Source organism: Apium graveolens, chromosome 8 (assembly GCF_009905375.1).
Source record: "Apium graveolens cultivar Ventura chromosome 8, ASM990537v1, whole genome shotgun sequence".
In the NCBI taxonomy this organism is placed as follows: Eukaryota; Viridiplantae; Streptophyta; class Magnoliopsida; order Apiales; family Apiaceae; genus Apium; species Apium graveolens.
The window spans coordinates 136,345,176-136,356,847 of record NC_133654.1 but is presented as its reverse complement, the minus strand read 5'-3'; the positions used below and the strand labels follow the sequence as shown (position 1 = coordinate 136,356,847).

Sequence of the window (11,672 nt, the reverse complement as noted above, 5' to 3'; positions counted from 1 at the left end):
TTTTTTTTCCAACTAAAATATCTTCATATTCTGATTAAGCGAGATACATTTAATTAGATTGGGTATTTAAACTACGATCTCTCAAATAGGTTATTTAATGTAATTTTTATTTGTTTAATGCTGAAATATGCTTTGTGGAATGGAATGTATAAGACATGTTTTCTCAGCCCTAATACCTATTCGTATATCAACCAAATATTTTATTTTATATTTTTTGAAAAAAATATATTTGCAAAAGAAAATAAAAAATAAATAAAGACGCCTAATCTGAAAAAGGGGTATGTGGTTGGTATAAGTGGATAAAATAGGTATATCGGTTATCTTTGTGATTTTTTTTAATATAATTTGGTATATTGTGTCACCCAATTATTGATAGAATAATTTGTTTACTACTAGTTTTTACTGATACGACGGAGCGGGCCTTGTACAGTAGAATCGATGCGAGTTTGTTTTATGGTTAAAAGAAAAAGGGGGGGGGGGGTATTTGATTGATTGAGAATTAGAAAAAGGATAAACCAAAAACAAGGAAGGGCAAGGAGAGGAAGAATGGAAGTAGTAGTAGTAGGTGCAGAAGAGGAGGACAACAACAAGTTTATAGTTGGGGATGTTCCAACGTTGTACTACTTTCCTGATTTCATTACCCATCACCAACAACACCTACTTCTCAATAATGTACTACTTGCTTTTTCTGTTTTTATTCTTTTCTTTCTTACAATCAAACTCAATTTCACTCCTTTTTCTGCAGATCTATCAAGCTCCCGCTTTCAAGTGGAAATTCCTTAAGAACAGGAGACTCCAGAATTGGGGTAATTTTACTCCTTTTCTCTTTCACACAGAATTGTTTTTTTTTATTATTATTTTTTTGAATATTGATCATATTATTATTGGTATTCACAGGAGGTGTTGTTCATGAAAAGGGTTTATTACCTCAAGATTGTAAGTTCGCTTCTTTTTACTTGTATTCTGTTTATTCTTTTCCTCCTACTTGCTATTATGACAAGTTCTGGATTGTCTTCCTGCTTTCGTTGTTAGCATTTGTATTTTCTTATATTAGCTACGGTTTTTGCAACATGTGGTCTATATAGATTTAACTACTTTTAGATCAGCTTGTAGCTGTGAGAAACTGTTTATGATGTGCAACACTTTGTGAACCTATACAAATCACACACTAACTCAAAAAGGAATTAGTTTGCCTTTTCATGTTTGATGGAACTCTGCTACCCTTATTTTACAATGGTTGTGGTTTCATAGATGTTATCATGAGTGCCGTTTTATGGAGCATAAATTTGTTGTAAAATTACAAGGTAGTTTGGGTGGAGAATCTGGAGTTCGGTCCCTTCTTAAATTAATAATATTGGATTAGGAACTGGTTTTTGGATGCCTTTACTTCAAAATGCAAAAAGTGCTAGCGGTCCTGAAGACAGTGGTAGAGAATAAAGTGGTACTTATGACACAGTATGAATATGTTGGAATTTGTCCTTTTTAATTTTGTAGTTGTCTTTTGTTTGTCTTGGTTTTTTGATCTAGCCTTTGGAGTGCCAACATTGTAGTAGATGCTCCATTCAGAGATATAATAAGAATTTGTGTGTGGCCTCATCTTGTATGAGATATCCCTCTCATTTGATGATAATAGTAAAATTTAATCTCTGTCTGTGTGTGTGCTTCTGACTTTTTTGGTGTCCCCCAACACCTAATTTTCATGTTCATAGCGGCACATTATATTTGTTATTTCTTTGTGTTTAACCTTTACAAAAGCAAGGATTCTTTTACTTGTTTCAACATTAATGACCAAAGATTGATTCCTAGAAAGCCCAGTTTTTTTGTCAGATCTTATACGTATTCGTTAACCAAGTTGAAGTATGAAGGAATGTTTATAATATTTTAAATATGTGTATTATTAAGGTGTTTAGCCACGAGAGTGATTAATATTTTGGCCATAATTAGAATCTTGGGAAAAGGGAGTAGATTGAGCAAGTTTAGAGAGAGAGAATCCAGAGTCTTGACTGAGATCCTGAATATATTAAAACTACACAAGCTCAAGCTTAGCTAGCTCATAAATCCAACTTACTCAACTTCTTAGAGCAGGTTATGCCATCATATACCATGTAACAAATTAGGGACTTGTACAAACAGGCTGATACAAATGCACTAGGACTATTAAAATACCTAATAGACTTACATTGAATTGATATGAGAACTTTTAACCTCAGTTTGCTCCACATACATTCCGAAAGATTTGTGGTTGATGTACAGAATGCACTGAAGCCTGGTATTTAGACACATCCGAAAATTTCCTGTTGTCCAAGTGCATGTTTGGCAATCTCATATATTAGCTTAATTGGGCTGAATGGTCTTTATCAATTTAGAGTGACTGTTTGGCAAAGTGAACTGAATGGGCTAATTTCATCATATATGGTAAAAATTGAAAGTAGGTTGAAGGTACTTTCCGGCTTTCTCGTTTTGTTAACCATTTTCACAATCCGTACCTCCATTAAATATGTAATTTTTTGTTCTTGTTTACCTTTCTTGCGCATTTACTTATGTGAATTAAAACCGTGCCATATTTTTATTGAAATACTTCCTCCGTCCCAAAATAGAAGTACCTTTAATTTTTTACGCGTATTTTAAGGTGAATAAAAATGGTAGTTTCATAAGTTATTTTTTATTTTTTTTGAATAAAAGTATACATATTAAATTTTAATTTAAGAAAAAAATTTAAAAAAAAGTACATGGACCTGTAACTTTTATACACCTTAAAGTACGCGTAAAAAGTCAAAAGGACCTGTATTTTGGGAATGAGGGAGTAGTTTCGTAATAAATTATCTTTTTATTTATGTGAATTATCTTTTTTAAACACGGTGAATAATATATATTATTTTATTTTAGTTCGTGACCATTATACCGACCAAACTAAATTCAACTAACAATACGTAGTTTCTTCTTTTTAGACTGGATCAATAGTGTAATTTTATTTTATAAGGATAAATAGTTTATTATATGATTTTATCCTAAGGTAATTATTCTTGTTTTTAAATTTTCTATTTTCTATTTTATATTCATGTTTCAAAATTATTAATTCATATAATTTGTAATTTTTATTTTATTTTCAAAAAATATAACGTATTAGTTATGATTTACCAAACACATTATCAATTTTAAAGAAACTTATACGTAAAATTATCAAAACACCTACATAACTTATAATTTACAATGTTTATATCACTTATATGACACTTTTCAACTTTAAGTCATAAGTTAATTTTTTAAGAAATCCCAAACAGGCCCTAAGTCTAATGGATTTTCATTTTGCTGGGTCGAAAATCATTTGAGGGCTGTATCTGTATGTAATTGCAAAATGCTGGATTAATCTTTCTTGGACACTTAAATGTTTTGTACGAGAAATTGGTCGCATTGTCCATGAAGCCAGGGGAATTCTTGAGTGGTTGGCTGGTTAAGTGGAATACAATTTACAGTTTTCATGTGTAAAGAGCAGTTCTATTTTTTTTTATCTCTGCTGTCTATTTCACTTTTTGTAAAAAAACCTCGAGTGGTTTTTTGTAATTTGTGCAGTGCATAATTGTCCTGCTCGGTATTACTTTGTACAACATCCAGCAGTCGATCTCTTGCTTGAATTTGATATTTGAGGTGTTATTTTCTTGAAACAAGTGTTATACTCTTGAACCTACTCAAGTGGTTCTGAGCCCAATTATCAGAGGTTGCTCATATCACAGATAGTGCAGTGAATCCCTCAAAATTTAGAATGACCATCTGTTATTTCTTCGATTTACACAGTAGGCCTGTAATTGTTGATCTAATATACCTGTGTTTTTCTTTTTTATTATCTGATATACTTTGTATTTTAATGTTTCAAACATGAGCCACATGTCTGCTAAATTTATAAAGTGATTATAACTGTGGCCAGTACAGATAAGATCCCTGTGTAAGGGTTTTAAGAAATTAGCAAATCAAGGACTTCTGCATACTAAAAGAATCTTTTTATCGTTTAAAGTTCTTCTTTAGGGTCATATAATCTGATTGAGTCAGGGACACTGCTTTAACTTTCACATTTTAAATATGTAAATATGTACATGTGATTGGAAAGGTACCCTTGCAGCCTTGCTCTATGAGGGTAAAAAATGTAAGAAGAATCGAGTCACAGACTGATTTAGGTAATAATTCGATCATCAACGCCATTATAAAAGGTAAGAGGCAACTGGGTAAGGACTGAGCGAGGTGAGATTCTGAATTAGACCGAGAGAGGCAACTAAAATTCTCACTAAAGTTTAGACTTAATTTTATACTAAATGTTTTATGTTAAAAGGGGACTAAGCGTAATGATTTGTTTGGACTTATGACCAAGTGAGTGTTTCTTATGGCAATATGTATCAAAAAAAAGTATATATCATCACCTTACAATTCATAAAGAGTGCAGAACAGTAAATATATGATATTGTGCTTGTAGGATGCCGCAGAAAGGATAGGAACTTGAGCTCTGCCCTATTTCTCTCCAATTTGTTTAGGATGCTACTTAAACAACTCTCTTATTTCTGTTCTTAATATAAGCTCTCATTAGTCTGTGCTTTTACCTTATCTGCACTTACTTTCCCTCTAAGATTCCTCAAATTGACATGTTTTAGGCTGCAAACTTTGGATATAAAAGGACAGTGGTAGTAGTATTATAATATACTAATAGACGTATCACACATAGAAAGTAAATAGAACTAATGATGCAAGGATAAACTTGATATGCTCTGTTTTGTTGTTGTCTACAGTACCTTCTTGGCTGACAAATATTATACAGAAGATATTTGATGAATCAAGGCTGTTTCCTTCAGCAATTAATCATGTGCTTATCAATGAATACCTTCCTAATCAAGGAATAATGGTATGCTCATAATGCTGCACATTGTTTGAGACTAGACATTTTTTTATTGCAGTCTGGACATATGTACTCTATTATCTTATTTCCAATAGATACTAGACTGGAGGATGAACGAGATAAGGGCTGTTAGGATTGTTGATGGAAATGAGAATGAAAGGAATAGGTATGGGGGAGGGGGGTGCATGGAAATGTGAATGATTTGGAATCCTAAGAAGTACTTGGGGAATGATGTAGCTGGTTTACACAAAGTTCCCATTCCAGTGAATGAAATTGTTAATCTAAACTCTAGTACTGTAGAGCATGCGTTAATGTTTTGAATTTTTTTATATCGTTTGACCGAGGCCATTTATGAACCAAAGCCCCCCTTCTCCCCCACACAGGAGGCAGTTGCTTAAATATGATGTTCTTAAATAAGACGGATAGTATTGCGAAAAATATGCATCTGTATATTTACATTGTCTGGTGCCATTTTTTAAAAATTCTTTTGCTGAAACTTTTGTTGTGACATCCAGCCTCATCAAGATGGCCCTGCTTACTTTCCAGTAGTGGCTATTGTTTCTCTGGGATCACCTGTTGTAATGGACTTCAGTCCCCATTTGGGATTGACGATTTCATCGAACCAGTCAGGAAACAGCACGGAGGAAGAATTTTCTCATGCAGGAGCTCCAGATGGTAATCTGCAGAAAAATTACAAAACCTTCTCAGTTTTGTTAATGCCTCGGAGCTTACTAATCTTTAAAGATAAGGCTTATTCAGGTAGTCACAAATTGATTTTTGCTCCAGTTTTACGTCAACTTGATTAGAACAAGTTATCAAAAACGCTTTCTTATCACCAGAATACATGCATGGTATAAAAGATTGCGCGGTGCAGCGGTGTGATAAGGTAAGCACTAGGCAAATTGAATAGTGTGGTCAATAATTCAAAAACAGTTTTAATGTTTTATGTTTATGATACCTGATTGCACAAATTTTATTTATGTTTGTATTAATGGTTAAGCTCTCTGAGTTATGTCTGGATCGCTTCAAATACAGGTGATTAATGTTGGTGAATTTTTAAAGTATCGTAGGGAAAATTATATCACAGCTTCAAAGGACTTGTATGAGGGGGCTGATGTAGATTTAAATAGTATTAACAGAACTACCAACAGGATCTCATTGACCTGTCGGGTAGTTCCGAAGGTTAATAAAAAGTTCTTCAAGTTTTAAACTTGTTCAAGTTGCCAAATGTTCTAACAGGTGATGATTTTGTATTAACATGTCAGAGCGGTGCAGCGGAGAGGGTTAGTTAGCTACTCAACCTTGTAGCAGTATTATTATATATTTTTGTCCTCCATTCAATATAGATATTTAGAATTTATGAATTGCAGAGTATCTAACGTATGATTCAAGTTGATGGATGTATAAGATTATTAGATATAGGAGCCATGGTGTAAATTTTTATTTAGCAAAAAGGAAAAGATAAGCCTTAAACTATAACTAGCTTTATAGCCTGTGCGGGGCCCTCTAAAATATTATGTAATTTATTGTTAATTTCAGTATTTTTATGAGATTTTTTTTGAAAGCAAAGAAATTTCATTAAGCCTTGAAATCGTACATGACTGTGTCCAACACAAATACAATATTTGGAGGAGACTCGAGAATATTATAGTTAATAAAAGAATCTGGCCATCCTATGAGCTGTCTTGTTTGTTAGCTTTCTAATATGAGCTATTCTAACATTACTTTTTTATCGATAAAACTGATTGACAAGCCTCCAATACATTGCCTACCTCAAGCTGAGAACTCTGCAATTCTGCAAAGCATTAACCACCATTAACTAATCAGTCTAAATAAAAACATGTTGAAATGCTTTTGTACACGTCCAAGATGATGCCTCATACATTCCTACTGCTTGAGCTTTACATACCTACACTCGCCCTGGAAATCTTAGCCCTAGTTTGGTTCGCTATAACCCTGCACCTGAATTTCTTGGATCTTTTAGAGTTGTCGCGTTTGCTTAGATGTTTTTGCAGTTAACCCAAGTAATTTTAGGTTCTAAGATATTCCTAGTTACACCAAAATAATGTAACCTGTTACCTTCCTCTGGTTTTTTTTTGAGTTAAGCAGTTGTCAAATATTATCTTTTATTCTAACCATACAAAGTTATATATCAAATGCAAGTATTATAAAATATATCTTTAAAAATAATTTAAAATTCAAGTTATTTCTCATAATATATTATTTCTAATAAAAAATATTAAATTCAAAACAAGTGTTATATTATATTAACTTGTTTTTAAGTATTTATTCATCTTCTCATATTTCACATGTAAATTTATATTAAAAATTTGTTTTTCATTTCAGTTAATTAGTTTATGTTATATTTTTTTAAAATTGTATACATGTCTTATAATTTTATCATGTTATAATATATAAAAACATAATTTTTTTTAAAAATTTTGTATTAAATATTTTTCATTTGGGTTTTGTAGTATTATATTAATAAACTAGTTCATCTTAATAGTTAATTTATATTTTTAAATCTTATCTATTATATAATCTTTTATCATACAAGCAGTGTTTCAGAAATCGCTAGACGTGCCAGGACGGTAAGAGTACTTTCGAGAGATTAATCGGCAAGTCGGAGATTAATCAGACCGATTAATCGGAACATTAATTGGAAGAATATAAATATTATTTTTAATTTTTATAATTATATAATGATCAATATGTCAAATATTTGTTTGAAAAAAGAATTTAGAATGATATTAAACAATATCTACACATTTGAGATGTATTATGTACTAATTATCGAGTTTACAATATTAACTATATTTTAATTCACACTTTTAAATTAATTATAATATGTTATTTTTATATTTTAAGTGAGAAAATAAATATATTAGTTTACTTGTTAGTTCTTACCAATACTTTATATTTGAAATTGACATGATATTGTGTGAAATTATGAAATTAATGAATTAAAATTATAAAAACGTAAAAAAAATATTTTTTTAATTATCTTCCGCCTAACCCGCATAATCCCGATTTTTACCCGATTTTTTGAAAAAACGCCTAAATTACCGCCTAGTCCGAATCGGGGCGTTTTACCACCGCCTAACGCCGCCTAAACGGCCGCCTAGAACGATTTTTAGAACACTTGAACAAGAAAACCATAAACGTAACCAAACACATGTTTTTACATGTTTTTACTTTTACTTAGGAAGTTTGATGGGCAGGTTAGTTTCAAGGCATTAAAGCATCTCCGAGCCTGATAGTTAGAATCGTTAACTAAATAGTTATTATCTAAAAATTTGTTGAATTTTTAGGAGCTTTTACTCCAATAATACTAGTTATAATGATTAGTTATATTTAATAAAATTATTTTTTTATTATTTTCATATATATATATATATTAGGAAATTTACCTAAAACACTAATTTTCGTAAAATTATTTATGATTTTACTAACTTCTGAAAATATTTGCAAAAATATTATTTTACTCTGAAAATATTAAATACGATGTTGCATAATAGTTGCTATTTAGTGTAAATTGTGTAACTGTTTTAAGTTGCATTTTATATTGCATCTTAGGTTGTAAATATGTTTACAATTTACAGAACGTTTTTTTGCAATTTTTTATAATTTCAAGTTATAAACGTGGTTGCAAAAATGGTTACACATATTTTTGCATATATTTTTAAAAAGTGAAACTATTTTTGCAAAAAATTTGTAAAACTTTATATGTTAAAATAAATTTAATATATATTTAGTTAAATACAAGTGAAAATATAAATAATATATTAAATGAAAATATATTAAATATGATAGCAATTTAATATATATATATATATATATATATATATATACTATTGAAATATAATAACATCTTTAAATATAACCAAACATAATTAATAAACATTACTTATAAATCTAATTTAAAATATATAATTATAATATATTATATTATATCTATTAGTATTTATAAAAATATGCAATGTACATTAAAATAAATAAATTAAAGTTTAAAATATTAAATATAAAATAATAATTTTAATATATATATGTATTAAGTGTAATATAAATATATATATATTTAATGTGTAGAGTAGGTTAAGGTTTAAATAAAGGACGTGAATGTTTTAGCTGATGGATGCAGGATAGAAGATATGAGATATCTAAAATTATTGTTAATATGTGTCATAATCTAAGGTGATGTTATTGTACAAGACATCCATGCACTATAACAAAAGTAAGTTAAATTGACAGTACTAAGAATCAGTTGTATGATAATCTTAACTTTTATTCTGTATTGTATTTCGTGAGTCTGTAAAAGTGTCAAAGATTAGACTACAGTATTTTTTTTGTAAACAGTCTCAAGCCTAAGAATAAAATCGGGAAGAAAATCAAGAAAATCACGGCTCAGAGAAATTGTGAAGAAGTTTGAAATTGAATAAATCTGTTTTGGGAAAAACATTCTAAGTCAAGATATCTACAAGTCACAGATCAAGTAATATAGAGAAGTCATTGGAGAACTTCAGAATGACTTATCGAGAAGTCAAGAATAACTTATCGAGAAGTCTCAGAGATATCGACAAGTCAAATGTAGATATAAAGATTGGAGATATCGACAAGTCATTCCTGCATTCGAGAACTCGGAAATATCAACAAGTCAAAATGAAGATATGGAGTTTGGAGATATCGAAAAGTCAATTTTCTCATTAGAGATCTCAGAGATATCGACAAGTCAAAATGCCAATAGAGATCTCAGAGATATCGAAAAGTCAATTATAAATGCAAAGATTTGGAGATCTCGACAAGTCCAGTTCACATTCGAGAACTCAAAGTCCTCGACAAGTCAAAACACTTATAGAGAACTAAGAGATCTCGATAAGCCATTATACTTATCAAGATGCCAGTTCTCTATAGTTCAAACTGGAGATCTCGATATAAACCTCAAGTAAAGAATGCAGACCAGTTAAAGATCCAAAATTATCAATCAACAAACAAATCAATCACTAATTTTAAAAGTCTACAAAAGCAGCTTAAAGAGTACAAGGTCAAATGCCAAGATTAATTGATAAAGGAAAGTCACGGACATGCACGATTTGCAAAGATACACTAAGTCAAAAATGGAAAACTTTAGAGAATACTTTTAGTATGGTTTAGTATAGTCTATTGTATGATGTGTAAACCAGTGTTTACTAATCTATAAAGTAAACACTGGTCCTTTACTTTTAATTGTAACAAACAGATCTAGAAGTTCTTGTAACTCTCTCAAGAAAGAAGTTGAGTTCTTCATCAACAAAGAACCCAGAAATTTGTTGTAAGACATACTTGATTTTAATATAAAATTAAGTGAGTTTTGAAAATACTGTGTTTATATGCATGTTTATCAATTCTGTTTAAACACTATATCTCTACAAGTTAGATTGATTTGTTCACCATATCCAAAATAGTTCAAAAAGCGTAAAAATATCCTAAAATACATTCACCCCCCATGTGTTGTATTCATTACCTAACAAGTGATATCAAAGAAAAATTTGAAAGCAAACAGATTAAAGATCTTGCAAAAATGAATACACAGAAGCTTAGGAGTATCAAGATCCCTACTTTTGACATATCTAACTACACATTATGGAAAAAGAAAATGATATTGTTCATAAGGATGGTCAACCCATTATATGTTCAGATTCTCAAGAATGGCCCTTTCACCCCCATGGAAAGAGTTGAGGAATCTACAGATAGAGACATGGTCATTCCAGCTCATTATGCCCCTAAAGATCCCTCACAGTATACTGAACCTGAAAAAGAGAAAGTCTTTCTGGATAGTGGCTTGCATCTGATCTTAATAGAGTCATTTGACAATGTAATGTACAATAACATTATCAACTATGACACAACCAAACAGATCCGGGAGAAGATACAAAGTCTATATAATTGAAACAATTTTTTTTTTGAAAGCACAAATGTTATTTTTGATGATAACAAATGTCCAGGCTTGGAATGCCTTGATGAAAATGAAGCTGAGGCCCTAAAATTTGAAAATCTCAACATTGATAGTGATTCTAAATATAAAGCTGAAGTCAACACAAATCACAGAATGGATGAAGAGTCAACTAAATAAGTGAATCATGAGAATGAAAGCTCATCTCATGTACCTGAATTTGATAGAACAAATTCAGCGGGAGAAAGAGAAGAAGGTTCTGCAAGTCATGCCAATGGTGAAGAAAATGCAGAAAACTCAAGTCAACAAACTCACACCAGAAAGTGGGATAAAAGTCACACTAGAGAAGCAATTATCGGTGATCCAAATATTGGAGCGGGGACTAGAAGTGCAACTGCAAATGAATGTCTACATGCATGTTTTCTTTCACAAATTAAGCCAAAAAAAAAATTAAAGAAGCTCTACTTGATCCTGATTGGATATCTGCTATGCAAGAGGAGCTAAATCAGTTTGAAAGAAACAAAGTTTGAGAATTGGTTCCTGCACCAAAGAACAAAAGTGTAATTGGAACAAAGTGGGTGTACATGAACATGATGGATGAAAATGGAATTGTCACCAGAAACGAAGCAAGGTTGGTTGTAAAAGGTTACTCACAGGAGGAAGGAATTGACTATGATGAAACCTTTGCTACAGTTGCAAGACTTGAAGCAATAAGATTTTCTTGCATTTTCTGCTCATTCAAATTTCAAGGTATATTAAATGGATGTCAAAAGTGCTTTCCTTGATGGTGAGTTGGAAGAAGAAGTTTATGTGCAACAACCACTTGGATTTGAAGATCCAGAATTTCCAGATTTTGTATACAAG

The 11,672-nt window shown here is 30.9% G+C and overlaps 1 protein-coding gene across 1 annotated transcript; it reads left to right on the top strand.

The window, feature by feature from the left end:
* Positions 1–402: 402 nt before the first annotated feature.
* On the top strand, positions 403–6,279 carry LOC141677946 (alkylated DNA repair protein ALKBH6 homolog). Its single transcript, XM_074484100.1, has 7 exons — positions 403–672; positions 746–806; positions 898–936; positions 4,773–4,885; positions 5,395–5,638; positions 5,719–5,765; positions 5,915–6,279. Exons 1-7 carry the CDS (start codon positions 547–549, stop codon positions 6,086–6,088), a joined length of 804 nt encoding a protein of 267 aa, XP_074340201.1. The 5' UTR covers positions 403–546; the 3' UTR covers positions 6,089–6,279.
* Positions 6,280–11,672: the final 5,393 nt, after the last annotated feature.

What these genes read in the sequence shown, in the direction of transcription:
- LOC141677946 (XM_074484100.1), top strand. Translation starts at nt 547, where the DNA reads ATGGAAGTAGTAGTAGTAGGTGCAGAAGAGGAGGACAACAACAAGTTT. An exon ending in AACACCTACTTCTCAATAAT is followed by an intron (nt 673 to 745) that starts GTACTACTTGCT and finishes CTTTTTCTGCAG; the next exon opens with ATCTATCAAGCTCCCGCTTT. An exon ending in GGGTTTATTACCTCAAGATT is followed by an intron (nt 937 to 4,772) that starts GTAAGTTCGCTT and finishes TGTTGTCTACAG; the next exon opens with TACCTTCTTGGCTGACAAAT.